The sequence below is a fragment of the Meleagris gallopavo genome, chromosome 3, assembly GCF_000146605.3.
Source record: "Meleagris gallopavo isolate NT-WF06-2002-E0010 breed Aviagen turkey brand Nicholas breeding stock chromosome 3, Turkey_5.1, whole genome shotgun sequence".
NCBI classification, from domain to species: domain Eukaryota; kingdom Metazoa; phylum Chordata; class Aves; order Galliformes; family Phasianidae; genus Meleagris; species Meleagris gallopavo.
The window spans coordinates 49,254,341-49,271,379 of record NC_015013.2 but is presented as its reverse complement, the minus strand read 5'-3'; the positions used below and the strand labels follow the sequence as shown (position 1 = coordinate 49,271,379).

General features: G+C 35.9%; 1 protein-coding gene across 4 annotated transcripts in view; it reads left to right on the top strand.

Moving 5' to 3' along the window:
* The window catches only part of SS18 (SS18 subunit of BAF chromatin remodeling complex), a 38,895-nt gene extending 24,608 nt beyond the window's left edge, over positions 1-14,287 (top strand). For 2 of the 4 annotated variants that reach the window (XM_003205002.3, XM_019613986.2), the window contains 6 exons: positions 3,662-3,829; positions 4,546-4,650; positions 6,775-6,867; positions 7,588-7,710; positions 10,336-10,469; positions 12,583-14,287. In XM_003205002.3, coding sequence (XP_003205050.1) covers positions 3,662-3,829; positions 4,546-4,650; positions 6,775-6,867; positions 7,588-7,710; positions 10,336-10,469; positions 12,583-12,609 — 650 coding nt within the window. In that variant the 3' untranslated portion in view covers positions 12,610-14,287. The remainder of the gene's footprint in view (positions 1-3,661; positions 3,830-4,545; positions 4,651-6,774; positions 6,868-7,587; positions 7,711-10,335; positions 10,470-12,582) is intronic. The other 2 variants (XM_010708846.2, XM_010708847.2) reach the window with 2 other exon arrangements.
* The last annotated feature ends 2,752 nt before the right edge of the window (positions 14,288-17,039 follow it).

The window sequence follows — 17,039 nt, the reverse complement described above, 5'->3', positions numbered from 1 at the left end:
TGTCTTTTTTATTTTCCTTAAATGACACCTTAAATAATGGTTCAGTTTAAGAAAAACTTCGTGGAGAAAGCAAGTGTGAAGAAGTTTCCACTTCCTTTAATTGCAGCCTGATATTAGGAGTAGCAAAAACTATCCTATGGCATAGAGAAACTAGACTGTGTCAATAATCTTGAGAAAAATGAAAGTTAAATTTACCCTTTGCTAGATTTCCTCACTTAGCTTTGCAAGAATTATCAACATATATGTTTTAAAGCAAGTGTTTACTGTAATTTTTTTTTAGTCCTAAAGGAAAACAATGACAACAAACAAACAGAATTTTGCTGAGGGCTACTGTATTGCTAGGTTTATGTTTTGTTTGTCCAACAGCGGACTCCAAGGTGAGATTTAGCTCCTGGCATGGTGTTTTTGCTAATACTCTAGATGAGAGTATCCAGTAGCTTTATTGATGCCATAAGAAGAGACTTTTTTTAGCAACAAAAAGTGTTTAGTTTTGAAGACTAGAGAAACAACAGTTTGTTTTACTTTTTTGTTATAACCAACCTTCCTTTAGCTGTTGGATTGGAACAGCAGAGTCATTGGAGTGTAGATTCTCATTTTTCTGCTTCTCCTCCAGAAGTTTCAACTATGCTAGCAGTTATTCTTGCCCCCTTGTAGCATTTGCCATCAGTTGTTTGTTTTTCAGCAGAAGACAAGGCTAAGTAGACATTTTAAACTGCTAAACTTTTGAGTAGCTCATTCATCCTCAGTGCATTTCCCAAATGTATTAGGTTTATCTAGGGCCCGCTTCTAGTTTGCTTTTTCTCTCTATTTGCTTTGTGTGTCCAACAGCTAGGTTGTTGGATTCCTCAGGTAGTTTCTTGTCAGGAAATTGCCCCAAGATTAGCTTGATTTTTAAAAAGATCTGGAACCAACCTATTTTTACTTAAACGGTTATACCTTTTCTTTCTTGTGTATCAGTCCTTCTTATGAAACAGTATCTGGAACAGGAACAGGTTTTTTATTGGTAGGTGCAGAAGACTATTTGAGTTGAGAAGCATCTTAGAATCACAGAATTCATAGAATGGCCTGAATTGAAAAGGACCACAGTGATCGTCTAGTTTGAACCCCCTTGCTGCATTCAGGGTTGCCAACCACTAAACCAGCGTGATAATGTAAACTATTCTTTGATTAAATTTTTAAATTAAATTTTAGAGGGAATAATTCAGTTTCCACCTTTTGTCTGACTTCCTTTATACATTCACTCACTCTGTGAGCATGATATAGATCTACATTTGGCATTTTTCAAATTGGTCACATTCTTCACAGACCCTACAAGATTATTATTTTCTTGTATCTTTTTATTCAGGCTTTTTTTCCCCAAGAAAGTTTCCAGTCTGTTAGCATGGGAAGGCTATCTCCTTAATGTACAGAAACATTTGTAGTTTTTTGAGTTTTTACTGCCTAGTTAGTTTCTTGGAAAGCCCATAGTTAACCCCTGTTCCTGCATATTCACAGTGGAAGCTCTATGCAGTATTTTCTTGCGCTCTCTTTGGGCTCTGTGCAAATAAGATATTTTGTCTCTCTGAAATTTATAGACATGTTTAGATCAAGAACTGATGATCTTAGGCTTTTGACTTAAGCTTTGTGAAGGGGTTCTCTTAGTTACAATTGTGCCATATAAGCATTGTATGATGAATAAACATAGCTTCATTTTAGGCCTTTCCAAAAGAAAAAGCAAATTCAAAGTTCCCCCGCCCCTCAAAACTTCTGCATAAAATGTTTCTGGTGTGTGAGATGATGGAGACCGTGGTTGTTCTCCTAGTTATCTTCGTAGTGAGAGGGAGTTGTGAACCAAACTGGAAGGAAGCCAGGCACTCAGTTATTAACACAACACACAGTCTGATACAGGGCACTGAATTCTCACTGTGGCTCTACAAAGCGTTAATGAAGTTCTAATTTAAAAAGCAAACAGAAAACCTCTACATTGCACCATGGGGACCCAACACATTTTATCACATTGTATTGTGACTAATATTAATATTGTTAATTAACAAGCTTTCTTGAGATCTAGGAATATTATGGCAAGAAGCTTTTATTTTTTTAAAGGCTGCCTCATCTTTCTCTGTACCTCTAAGCAGAAAAGCAATGAAATGGAATGATCTAAATTACCTCCTTGTTCAGAAAATCAAAATCTAACATATTTTTAAGTGAAAAATAATTATAGTATCAAAATATAAACCTTTTTTTTAAACTTTAATATCGGAACATGGAAACTGTCGCCCTGAAGAGTAGAAGCAGAACGAGATCATTTTAAGAGTGGCCAGTATTTATCTTCAGAGGAAAATTAAGCTTAACGGAACTAAGGCCACTTCACTTCTCACTGAGAGATTCCACACAGGGGTTTAATGGCTTTAACTAACACACTTTGAATTCATACCATTAATTTGGCTTAACTTTCTCTAGTAACCCCACACAGAGGGGACCTAAGTGACTTTGTATTCCATTCCATCTGTAAACCCATTGTTGGTACCGACTGTACCTAGCTAGTTCTGTAGCACTTAGGTCTTACATAGGACTTACTAGTACTCTAGCACCGTGTTCATAAAAGAAATAATAAAAAAGAAATGCAGTGGCAGAAACTAGCATACAGTACAAGTAGGTGGCAGCTTTTTTCTCTTGAAATAGAGACAAGGTGTGGTTGTTCTGTCTGATATTTTGATTTGTTTTGATTTTTTTTTTCAGTGAGAGTAATTACTTTCTCTTGTGTAATTACAGTGTGCAGTGTGCATTATTTTTTTCAGTTGCCACATTATAAAAATAAATTGTTTGAAAATTTTAGCTCTGTGTCACAACTCTTCTCATATTTTAATACTCTTCCGAGGAAGTGAAGAGGCTATTCTTTATTAAAAGTTTGATCAGTGTAACCTACATTCACATGAAATGGCTCAGTCATCATTTTCATTGCTGTATTGTGTCAGTGGGTCACTCTTTAACTGTCTGTTTTCATTACTGGTTAGCATGATTACAGGTTCAGTCTTAACCAGGTTTTCTTGGTTGATAAAACACAGGCAGTACGTGATCTCTTGTTCTTTTTCTGTGGCTCATAGAAATTTTCAGAAGCTTGGTACTGAAAGATTTTTATACTAGGTTATGTGGGACTATTGTGTGGTGTCAGAGCATATGTTCCTGTGGGTCTTTTTGCATATTGTCTAACTCAGTTATGCAAGTATTTTGTCCTTACAGGCTAAATAAAATTGTTGATTTTGTGATAACAGCTAGGTGGTTTGTTAATGGACTATAACAACAACAAAACTTGTATTAAAACTATGCCCCAAGGAGTTCATAATGTTAAACAACGTTTCCACAACTTGTCAAGGTTTCACCATCAGGTATTAATCTACATTTTCTTTGCAGATTCTTTTTTAAACAAACATAGAAAAATGAAGAACATTTCAGTTATTTGTGCTATGAGTAAAACTGTGTCTGTAGTTCAAAAAAGACGTCTAGAAAGCAATCCTACGTAGTGTGAGTTCTCTTTCATAACTTGGTTACTGAATTCACTGTGTACATTTGCATAGGTGCAGAAACAACCAATCTGCATGAAAGAACTGAAAGTAGAGACTTTTGATCTGCTTTTTAAGGTGGAGTTACAGAAGAGATATTTGTTACTTTTCTTTTATAGGTCCAATGATGCACCAGCAGCCTCCTTCCCAACAATACAACATGCCACAAGCTGGTAGCCAACATTACCAGGGACAGCAACCACCTATGGGAATGATGGGCCAAGTTAACCAAGGCAATCACATGATGGGTCAGAGACAGATTCCTCCATACAGACCGCCACAGCAAGGTAGGTCTTCACTTCAGTGTTCTTACGTCGATTTTAAATATCCATCTTTAAAATTATTTTTAAATCACTTTCTTGCTTATCAAATCTCAGTGAAATCATTGGGTGTTCCAGTTACAGACTTTGCAGACTCTTTTTTTGTTTATTGTAGCAACAGGTTACTGATATCACAATTAAATTTGAATACAAGTGTTTCTTTTGTGTTCTTTCTGACAGAAAGTATCTAAAAGTATGCATCTCATTCTGATACAGATTCTGTTTCAATATTAAAACCATAGGTATAGAAAAAGAGTGAAGTACCTGCTTGGTTCTGAATTTGCTCGGTTACAAAAAAGGAACAGTGTTCTGCAGCCTTGCTTTTTTCTTTTTTTCCTTTTTTTTTTTTTTTTTCTTTTCCCCAGTCCTTTTAGAAAAAAGAGTATCTTTATTTTTTAATGCTTGGTGCTGTTACACGTGTTCCTAAAATGATCTCAGAACTGAAGTTTGATATATATGTGCTCGATCTGATGCAGCCAAACAACTGTATGCTTGTGTGTGTAAAATTATATAGAAATTGTTTTTTTTTTTTAAGTCAAAAAGATAACATATGTTGTCTGAAATGCAACAATATGGGTGGGGAGTACATTTGAGAAATATTTCTCATAGTAAAATCAGAAAATAGCAGGCTTTATAGTAGAGAAAACAACTTATTTACGTATTGACTGGTTGTGGTTTTTCAGGCCCACCACAGCAGTACTCAGGCCAGGAAGACTATTATGGGGACCAATACAGTCATGGTGGACAAGGTCCTCCAGAAGGCATGAACCAGCAATATTACCCTGATGGTAATCTCTCATAAATGTTGACTTTCCCATTTTCTATACCTGCCCAATATTAATGCAGATATGCCCAAAATTAGGGAATGGGGCAAGAGTAGTAATGGAATATCGTACCTCATATTTAGAAAAGCTTCCAAATTCAGAATCGTTTATATAGTTTAAGTTACTATGAGTAGTAGTACAATTTAGAGTATGTAATTTGTAATACTCCCATTTGAAACTATAACAACAGTTCAGTATTTCAAAGTAAAAAATCTGTAATTGGTGTATCTAAAAGGAGGGATCTTTAGTATGTCTAGTATAATTGAGATTAATTAAGTCATAACTTCATTATAAATAAAAGAGGGGGTGATATCCTTTTAATAAAGATTCTACTGAAATGGAAGAACTTGCTTAAGAAATGTGGGTTTTTTTTCTGTAAATATTCTATTTTTTAACTTAGTGCTCGGTTTTCGTGTCGCACAAATGTGTTCTTGTTGCTGTTGGTATGGACCTTCAGTGTAATTTTCACAAAGGAATGGAACGGTCCCTGCCCTGAGGATCTTGTAGTTGTGAATCCTCCTTAGAAGTCCCCCCCCAGGGCTTTCGAGGCAAGACCAAAACTTTGAATTTCATAAATCTGTCCTCCTATCTTGTGGAATTTAGATGCTAAAGACTATTGCATTGTGTTGTAAGTTAGAAAAGTTGCAGTTGACCTGTTTTTAGACTGACAGAGACTGGGAGAACAAAAATGTTGAGTCATGACTACTGTGAGAATTGTGTGTGGAAGAAGTTTTGTAAGAAGTTCAAGGAATGTGGTAGATGTTAATGTCTTTTAAAAAAACGTACACAAAGCTAAGCAGTGTAATTGTGAAAGCCATTACTCATTGCAAATAAAAGGGCACAAGTTAGTTATCCGATTTTTATTTCTATTAAATTGATTTTAAGATACAACAAGCCATGCTTATATAAGTTTACATGTGTTATTTTTGGAGATAAATGTGTAAAGTTCTTTTACAGTGTGCATAATTCATAATTATGAAGCTTTCATTTTTGAACTTGCATGTTATGAACGTGAACTTTAAATGATTACTGTATATTTACTATAGTGAAGGCAATTGGACATTACCACTGACAGATCTGTGGCAGCACAGAGGAATTCACTGAGAATTATTCCTTCTAAAGATTCATTCTTTATCGCTACCTCTTTATCACACTTCTATTGAAATAGAGATTGTATTATAAGACTTGTGTTAATGATTGTGTATTTTATTAGGTTACGTCCATGAAATGCTGTACACTTCCAGAACTAATTACAAAGACCACTTATTTTTATACTGTTTTCTCCTATACTAGCTACTTGATCTAATTTTATTCAGAATTTAAACAAAATTTCAGCTTCATTTCTTGACCAGAGTAGCAACGCAATATGTTTTTTCATCTGTAAGATATACTTACTCTTAAAGCAGCAAACATGTGGGATGCTTACTGCATGTATTGGTTTCATAATCGGAGATACCTACTGTCTCTGAATAGAAAAGTACATTTGTAATGATTCTGCTCAGGACTGGAGGAAGAGGAAAAATTCACTAAGGCTTGTAGGAATTATGTTTGTAGGGAAAAATCGACCTTGAGAATGTTATTTTTCTGTCACTTCAAAGCAAAGTTTAATGTAGACTGTAATTCATAACTTCATTGAGCTTTATTTATTTTATTTCACACTGCTTTTAGCATATGCTTTCAAATTGGAGATCAGCAGAACAGGTGTTAGACAAAGTATGATAATTGCTTTCTTTGTTCATTCTAATTTAATTCAGGTTATTTACATGTGAAAGGCCTAAATGCTTTTTTTTTTTTTGAGTGAAAGATAAAGTACTTTTTTTTCCCCCAAAAAGAATTAGCAGAAGGTTAAGATCATCCTTTGCTGTGATGTTACTAAAACTACTGCTTTAAGCTTTTTTTTCCTGTCACATGTTAATTCAATATGAAAGAAAATCATCTTAATAAAACTTTGGCTAATACAACTGAAAAATATTTTTCATGTATATCCAGTTGAAATTTTTTTTCATTTTTCTGAGAAATGAAATATTCTTAGGGTTTTCACTCAGAGGCCATTAACGTTTCTTCCTGTCTCTTGTCGAATTGATGTAGGTCATAATGATTACGGTTATCAGCAACCGTCGTATCCTGAACAAGGCTACGATAGGCCTTATGAGGATTCCTCACAACATTACTACGAAGGAGGTATCTATATACCTTCACACACATACGCACATACATTCCCTTTCCTCCCCCACCCGCAACGGGAACAAAAATTCTTGCACAACACAACTTATACCCATGCAAAGCTCTTGTAGAATACTAGTTGCTGGCTGTCTTGAGAATTGCAGGGAACTCGAAGCATTCGGAATAATTTCTTGCAAACACCTAAAATATATAACCATAATTTGCCATTTCTAACAACAGTAAAATGACTAAAACACTTCTAGAGATTTTTTTTTTTTTAATCTCAATGGAAATTTTTATTTAAACATAAATTTGTTGGTTCAGTTCTAAACCTTTTTGTGCGTGTATATATTTTCTATAATTATAGTGCCGTTAGGAAACAGCTTGCTGATCTTGTGTAGCTAGTCTGTGCTCTTGTAGCTGTCCTTAATTTTGTCTTTTTTATTTTATTTAGTATAGTCATGATCATATGACTGTGATGTTCCAGTAAATGCAATGCTCCTTTGGCAGAGATGCTGAAAATGCTGCAGTTCAACTTTGCAAAATTGGCTTTAACTGCAGTTTGTTTGGCCGAATTCCTTCTGTTTGGTTTGAGTTTTCTTTGTTTTGTTCAGTTTTTGAAATCAATATTGCATTTTCATTTTGTTCTTGTGTTGTTGGCTGTGCATCTTAAAAGGAAAAATATTTAATAAAGTAAGCACCTTCAGTTGTTTCTTCTTTCTCGCAATCGTCTTACAGGAAACTCACAGTATGGTCAGCAGCAAGATGCATATCAAGGACCACCCCAACAGCAGGGTTATCCACCACAACAGCAGCAATATCCAGGCCAACAAGGCTACCCTGGACAACAGCAGGGTTATGGTAAGAACCTGATGGTGCAGGCAGTAATCAGAGATAACACTGAGAGGTCTTCATATGCTATTCCATCTTGGTTTTACTGTATTGAAAGGCCGGGCTTGTGCAAGAAAGCTGTATGCTCTCAATTTCAATGGAACAAAACAAGAAAGTGTAGAGAGCAGCATCTGTTTGGAAGTAGATCTGTTGGCAAGATGGGACAAAGTGGTTGCACAGAAAGCTGAGCAATGTCTAGATACTATTTTCAGAAGTGTCTGTAATTTAGAAAAGCTCTACTCTATTCTGTCCTCTTGGTGAGCTCTGTCTAGAGGGCACAAAGTTGGCAAAGAGCCACTTACATCACTTCATCTCTGGACTTGGCATTTGGAACAAAATCTTTAAAAACAACAAACGAACAAAACCTCTTCTTAAAATTCATCCAATATAGATGAATCATTCTATTGAAATTCTTGTTCTGACAAGTAAAGAAATGAGCAGTAGCATTACCTATAATGTTTTCTAAGGATTTGTCTTGCAAATGCTCGTGCTGATAGTGCAAACCGTGTTATGTATGGCAAGAATGAGAAATGTGCCACAAGTTAAATGATGAATTCTTTGGATTCAAGGAGAACTCCCAAACAGGAAACTTAAAGTAGTAGTACGTAATTTTCGTGCACCGTTTGTGATAACTGTAAGTCAGCAGATAGTACTAAAAATATTGCTCTTGTTTTTGCTTATTGTTGCGTATTGTAAAGCTGTACATATTTATCTTAAGGGATGCAGTGTCTAGAAAGAGATCTCTGAAATCTAATTACATGTATTTTAATTTTAGCTTTCTGGTAGGTTTGTATGCTAAAGACTTCCAGCATTGTGGGAATGTGTGGAAGTCCATAGGTGACTACTGTGTAGACAAATGCCAGGTTTGCCCCAAATCCAGTTACGTTGAGGCAATTTTAAGGAAGATCCACTGACATTTATAAAATTTCCTCCATTTGAATGTTATGGAAAAAATAATAGTTCTAAAATAATGTTTTTGTTCTGCTAAGCTTAATATAGAAACAGAATGAAGATCAGAATGAAAGTCTATCTAGCTCTCTATTCTGATTAAGAAATCTAATGTTCTGAAAATTTAGTTAAGAAATACTAGAACAAAACAATAAAGTCTGTGGGAGCTACTTTTTTGTAAAGACAAAAATCATGCTTTTTTAGTTTCTTTTTTTTTAAAAGTAAAAATAGACATTGAAGCTCTAAATTAACAGATTCCATTTCGTTTTATAGTATTTATTACTGAGTATTTAGAATTCAACCATAAAGTATTACCATGAATAAATAAAAGCCAAGCTTCATTTGTCAGATGAACACAGCACTTTTTAGGATATAATACCCTTGCTCGATTTAATATTTAATTGCTTTCTAATTTGCAAAAATAAATCAGCATCTCAGTCATTATTATCAATCTTTAAGGTTTTCTTCCACTGTTCAAAGCAGAAGCTGTATAGTTCAAGGAGATGTGAGGCCTGAGGAGAATGGTAATACGCTAAGGAACTTGTCTTTGCTAGGTCATCTTTCTGATTGTCTCGTAGATCCGAAATTACCATAAGAGTTACAGACTGATGTGCTTTTAATGTCCAGTGCCTGTAGCTTGAACAGCCCTCTCTTGTACTGAGTCATCTTATTGGTAAAACGTAACTTTTTTTTCTGATTAAAAAAAAAAAACACACCTGTTTTTTCTAAAATCCTTCTCTGGAGTTACAGCTCTTCTCGAGTCTGCCAGTTTTTAGCAGGCAGTGTTGAAGTATCTAGTATCTCTGAAATATACAGGACATCACATCTCCCAAGGTAGAAGGGGATGATTTTAATTTTCTTTGAAAGATGTCTTCAGTGCCTGATGGTAGTAACATACAGCTTCCATTGATTGACTGGCTTAGTCCATGTGAACAGTGACAGAAAGTTTGTCTTGACAAAAGAGCTGCTTCCTTTTACAGCCAAAAGAGGCTGGAGCTGAAGTTCTTTTCTATCTTGTTCCTGTAAAGTTAAGGTGTTGAGAGGAGGGGGATGTAGGCAGTGCCTTTTTTCTTCCGACAGTAGCATCTACCGGTTGTGACATCACGCATTTTATGCATGTAACTTGCTTTCCTCACATCCATGATTGCTTGCTGTGATGTGGGAACTGACTTTTTGGCAGTACAGCATTACTGATCTCTTCAGAAAGTCCAAACACTAAATGCAGTTGTTCATGTGGCTGTTCCTCACATAATGAAGTTGTGAACTGGAGCAGCATAGAGTAAGAGAAGAGTGAGCCTCCCTAAATCATGGAAAGTGCTCTTGTTCATGGTTTGTCACATCTTGCTTTTTTTTCTGTTCTGAGACCTTATGTATGGAGCTGCATCCATTGGTAATTAGAAAAAAAAAAAGTTGTAAATTTTCTATGGTTGGAGCACAACAAGCATTGTCAGCTAAGGTGCTTTCTGGGATTAGTGAAGCATTGTCCCTGATAATGCTTTTAGATAGCAGACCTGATTTCATGGTAGAGATACTTCTTAGCCTTGCTCGGTTGTGAAACCCACTACTTGTACCATTTTCTTCCTGATTCCTTAAGCAGTCTTAATTTTTTTCCCTTTTCTTTCTTTTTTCCATTTTAACATTGTTCAGGCCCTTCGCAGGGTGGACCTGGACCTCAGTATCCCAATTATCCACAAGGACAAGGCCAGCAGTATGGGGGATACAGACCCACACAACCTGGGCCACCACAGCCACCGCAGCAGAGGCCTTACGGATATGACCAGGTATTCTTTCACTCAGTCAGAAAGTTGTGATTCTTACACGTTTACTGGATAATTTTGGTTTCTTTGTGACATGTTAACTGATGAATTGAGGGGTGTGGTCTCTCTGGCATGTGTGTACAGTTTTCAAGAGTTTATTAACAGTAGAGTTATCCAGAAATGTTTGTCTAGAAGTGTGCTTAGTTATTCTTTTTTGAGCTTGCAATTTGGCAAAGTGAGGCCCTCCAGACAATATTTGCAGACCTTAAAAATTAAGTTCATCTGTTTCATAGCTGACTATGAAATGACAAATCTGAAAGTTGAGGTTTCTAAATCTCTTAATCTCGTGCTGAATTGTTTAATTGATTTTCCCACAAACACAAATCTGGTAATCCTCGCAGCTGTAGAAGCAGCTCTCACATACAACTAAAGTCCGTCTGACTTGTATAGCTGTGTGGGGAGCTGGGAAACCCATTTTGCACAGGTTTCCTCTAAAGAGTAAAAAGGAATACATGAGAAAGAAGTAACATGAAAATTACTGGCTTCTTTCCCATCTCTGCTAAGGTAAGTTTAAAACTAACAAGAATACCCCATCAAAACACTAGGCTGGAGTTGTACTGGAGGACTCCTGTAAAAAAAAAAAACTGTTGTCTTACTGTTGAAACATAGATTTTATTCCTATAGAACATACACAACTGTAAAAATAAATCTTTTGCAATATAAAAAGTTCAGAAATGTCGTTGAAACATACAGCATTATTTTCCTTGGCATAAGTAGAATTGACCTAGCTAAATATATTTAAGAGCCAGTGTAAATCTTAGTGTTTAAAAAGATCCTGATATGTCAGTAGAATAAGAATTGAATTCTTAAGAACTTTCCTTTGGAAGTGAGATAAACCCCAATTACTTGCGTTTCTAGTGGAGGACAGCTGGCTCCCTCCCTACAGAAACTGAAAAAGACAAGGAAGAAGAAACAAGCAGACTCTTTCAATGTGGTAGTTGAGAGATGCAGTTACTTTTCCTAATTATTTAAAAGATAAACTAAGTACTCATGCACTAAAACAGTAACTCCCTCACGTAAAGTGTTAGCTGCATGAATATGCTTTGGCTGTGGCACACGTAGGGTCAAGGGAACTGAGTTTCAGTTTGCTGAGTTTCCTCCAACTTTCTTAGAAACAGAGATAACAGATAACAGATAGATCTCTCTGTAGGTATGCTGTATGTGCAGTCTAAGCTTGACAGGAAAACTCAATTATAGAAGACCTCTTTACAGTTCTGTGCTAGCCGTTCCCAGAGGAATTCTGCTGCTTAAATTCTCCTCTGGCAGCTGTTCTGAAATTTTTCTTCCTGACTGATTGGTATATTACAATGGGAAAACTGACATTGCAACATAAAAATGAAATTGAAAGTATTGCCATATTGTGATGGTACTTAACATGAAATAGTGTTGAGACTGCACTTATGGAGGACATCCACTTCAGTAGTGCAGTATTTGTTTCTGCAGACCTTGAACACTATGGTGAAGGATCCTGTTAGGCTTGTAGGAGTGAAGCTTTCATTTCTGCCTTCTCTGCATTATGTGATGTTCTGTCAAAAGAAATAGAGAGAATCGACTAATTTTGGCAATTGGATGTACATAATAATTGATTCTTGTAAGATAAGTTTTCTAGTTGCGTTCACCGGGTTGTTCCTTGGTTTTTGAGCTACACGTATCACTCTTTTTCTGTGATTTTTGATAGATGAGTATTTTTAAGTGTCACTGAAAGCAGGCTGTTTGAATTACTTGAATTTAGGTGACCTTATATTTTTAAAATAAGTTTTGAAGTCTAGGTGGGCAGTAATTTCTGTCTTTCGTTTTTTCTGTAGTGTTCTGCGAATTTCACAGCAGTGTATTAAACTCAAAGTCATACTATTCTGATCAGATTTGATTGCTGGCTTTAAATGGATACCACGTTGCCTTAAAACACAAATGATTTTAACTGAGATGAAGCTCTGTACTCATCAACTCAGTTCGCCATTTGTTGTCATTTGTGTTCAACTTTTAATGTCATAGTTTGCTTGGAAGATCTTCTGATTTGAGCTTTTATACGGGCAAATATACCTTGTGGCCTAATTATGTATTTTGAATTTTCTTATAGGGTCAGTATGGAAATTACCAACAGTGAAAAGTATTCACATTCCGGTAGGCAATATCTATTAGCAGCCATATTGTCTTCTCAGCACTGTGGACATCTTCCTGAGATGAAAACCTCCCATTCCATCTAGTTTTTGGAAAAAATCTTGTGGCTGTTTTACAGTATACGGTCTTCATGGGTTAACTGTTAAAAGACTGTAGATTCTCAGAAGCTGATTTCACATCTCTACTCTAGATGGCAATATTGGACAGAAAATACGTGACATAGCAATTTGCAGTGAGTTGAGAACTGTGTATCCAATAGACTGTTACAGACTGAAAGGTGCAAACAGCTTTGTATGTTTATGAAGGTTATGGGAATTTAATATTTTTTCCACAGATTTTTTTTGTAGGGGGAAGGGGATATGCACACTTTTTACAGCAGCAATATTTTGTATATTATGTTCTTCATGTGGTGAATATGCAAGAGAGTACACTACTCGCTGGACAGGATAAGAAATCTACTGTTAAAAATGGGTAGGGTCATGATAAGTGCTTGATTCTGTAAGTCTCAAAATGGTGTACAATAAAGATAACAGTGAAAAAAGATGAAAAGCATCGTACATCACTGATAGGTTCATGTACAAAGAATGAGAATCCCAGTTATCTAAATGGGAGCATAATTGAGGACAGTATAATATAGTCTTGTGCAAAGATTAATTTTTTAAGCTTTCCAATTTTTCTGAGTGAAGCATTTTTGTAAAAACTATTTCTAACATAGTTTGACAATTTTCTGCAACATTTTTTGGGTAACAGGATAAACATTTGGCTTGTATTTATCAAGTGTTTTGTCACAGCTTTGCATAAGCAAGCTGTAATCCCTCTTAATAATTGCAATAACAAAAAAAATGACAAGTGTTAATTTTACCTGGCTTAAATATGCAAAGAATTTGAAAAAGAATATGGAGGACAGGACTGTATTGTGTAAGTGTATTTTAACCTTTAGTTTATAATTTGTATGTATCAAATTAGCCTAGAAGACTTTGTAAAACCTATCTAAACTTTCCTAACTGGGAGTTAATATCTTTAGAAAAGGGGGCATTTTTTGTGCGTGTCCATTTTTCTTATTGGTTAACATGAGACCAAGGGGTATTTTATAACATGAAAAATAAAAACCTGTTGGTGAGGTCAATGCCAAATTTTGTTTTGAACTGCATTAACGCTTATAGTGTTGCATGCAAGATAGAGGCAGCACCTTGATCAGTAGCATAGTACACAAAAAAATTGGTTTTGGGACTGTCCTGCAACTGTATATCAGATAAATAAATGAATATTGTTTTGTGCAGGAATATATGTGTTCAGGAATTCCTGGCGACTTTTTATGGAAATGACAAAACTTAAGATTAGCCCAGGAATAAAACCTTATTTTTTCAATTAGAGATCATGTTGAGGGGAAAAAATAAAAATAAAAATGTTCCTGACATCTCTGACAATAGAGACAGAAAACAAGGTTTTCATTTTTTTCATCATTTTTTAAGAGAAAACAATTTTCTTAAAGTTGGTTGTTAAAAAATACACATCAAGGTTTGAACAGTTACGGCATGAGGAGCATTATTATGAATGAAATGCTTGTAGGTTCTGTGCCAATTTTCCACCACTGTGTACTTCGTTGCTATTTAAAACTGTATTCCATCAGTTCTAACAGAAGAATAAATTATTTGTGATTTTAATTTTCTCATTTGTTTCTTTAAATTAGATCCCTATCACTCTGATGTCTCATCTGGAGACTCTGCTGTGAGTTTTTATTTTATAGAAATTTGGCCGGGATAACCAAGCTGTTTTTGCATTCTAGGATTTTATCAAAATTCTCTTGCCATGGCCAAGTTAATTAGAATTAACTGTTCAGTAATCAGCATGTTGTGTAGGTTGTTTGTTACGAAATTCTTCCTCTGAAAATGTAGGTCCATGAGGCTATAATCAAGATGACTGAATTAGATAAATGAGTTGAGGAGGCAACAATGTGTTGAACCCAACCTGGTGTAGATATGTTATCTCATTTGAAATAAGCTCAACTGACATTAAGAAATAATTTGTCTTGCCAGCCCATCTTCTGTTGTCTTATTCTCCTTTTTAATGGAAACTAAAATTGCAATTTTAATAAGCAGAATCTCCTCCAGGGTTTCCCTCCTAGAGACTACTGCATTTGCAAGGTTTAATTGTTTTATAACAGTCCTGTTTCGTAAAACTTTTTAATTGGCGGTGACAAAAATTACCTTATTCCTCTGATATTATGCCAGCAGAACAACTCAAGAGGAGGTCGATCCATTCAAAAGTGAGTGTTTCTACCAAAGTTATATATTAAAAAAGAAACAGTTCTCCCTAAACAACAAAAAGCAGGAATGCACAACAGGAGCCTGGTGACGAAAAACAGCAAGATGGCTTAGTAATTATTATTAATTAAATAAAGTCCAACCAATGGCAAACTAATGAGAAAGGTTTTACATTGGGCATTTTGCATACAGAGTATAGAAAGTAAGAGCCAAGTGAGAGACTGACAGAACGTTTCTGTGTGCAGAAACAGTACAAATGTCCAAAGAGGAGCACTTAATGAATTAAATGATTTGTAATTATTGTAGTGCTGTGATTTTTTTTTTTGCCATCGTATTTCTTTTTAGGTGATTGTATTTCCCTTTCTGCTCTGTGAATGACTCAAAACAGGGAGAAGTTGGCTCACTGTTCAAAACGAAATTGACTTCACAGTGTTCTAACCTAGGGAAACAAACATGCTCCTTTATGAAGCAGGACAAATGATCTCTCTGCAAACAGTCCTACTTTAGTCTTCTTCAAATTAGTTCAAAATGCTTAAAGTAATTAATTTTCGAGAAAATATTGCTGATAAAGGAGGGCAGGGACTTGGTGCAAAAGTATCGTATTTCTGCAGTTCTCACCACAGAGGATGCTGAAACATACTTTCATTTGGTTAAATAAATAAATAAATGGCCAAACAATGATTCCACACAAGGAGCCAATGCTTGAATTTATAAAATGAGGGGAAATTGTTACAGCAGCAAGTCCAGGTGGAATTCAACTGGGAGCCCTGAAGAAGTTTCGAGGGAATAGCTGATGTTCCTACACAGGCAACTGTTGCTGTATTGTAAAATAAAGGTGAAATCCTATGCAATGAGTCCGAACTTACCTTGGAGAAGAGAAAGCTCTGGGGAGACCTCATTGTGGCCTTCCAATATTTGAAGGGAGCGTATAAACAGGAGGGGGTACAACGGTTTACGAGGGTGGATAGTGATAGGACAAGGGGAATGGTTTTAAACGATGGCAGGAGCGGTTTAGGTTATTAGGAGGAAGTTTTTCACACACAGGGTGGTGACACACTGGAACAGATTGCCCAAGGAGGCTGTGGATGCCCCATCCCTGGAGGCAGTCAGGGCCAGGCTGGATGTGGCTCTGGCAGCTTGATCTGGTGGTTGGTGACCCTGCACATAGCACGGGGGTTGAAGCTAGATGGTCATTGTGGTCCTTTTCAACCCAGGCCATTCTATGATTCTAGATTCAAACAACTCTTCTAGAATGAAAGGATAACTGGGTGCATTAGTAAATTAAATATATATTTATATAAAACATTATGCCATGTGATAAGTGTTTATATTTTAAAGCAGTATACTAAATGTATGTTTACTAAGTACAAAAGAATGCACACACACACAAAAAATGTAAACCTATTAGTCTACTAAAATTACTTTAGGAGATCCACATTCAAGTGGAATTATCTTGATTTTTATGTTTACAAATCCTGAAGTTCTCTGAGAAGCTGCAATAAACATGAAGTGTGCGGTAAGGTGGACTGTGAAGCGCTAGAAATCAGATAAGGTGGGAGGAGGGGGAAGTAGGAATAAGCATTAAATATCAAAAAATGTGAAGATTGATACAAACTATGCCAGAGCTCTCTTGGGACCACTGAGTAACACCAAATGAAGCGGAGAAAAGAATACATCTTCAGGTGTCACAGTGGAAATAGTTCAGCACAGTAAATTGTTCAGCACTTAAAACTTGGAGAAAATGGAATGGGCTGTAGAAGAACTTATGTCTGTTTATAAACACAACACAGTAGGCTTGGAGTGGAATAATGCTGTCTTCATCATATGCAGTTATTCAACTGTCAGGAGAAATTCTGTGGGTAGTACCAGCCCGTCTCAGTTCAGTACACTGCAGCAAGTGTTGGTACTCTTCAGAAAATCAGAGCTGTAATAAGCAGTCTTGATTTTTGCAATGGTACAAAGAGGATGAAAATGGAAGGCAACACCCTCAAAATCAATAATGAGGAACACGGTTGTGCGTGCACAACTGAAGACTCAGTCTACTGTGTTGAGGCTAAGACCTTAATAGGATTACAAATAACTACTGCATAGTTATTTATATATTAGAGCACGCAAAGTCGCATTAGATCAAATGAAATGGTTTATTTTGAAA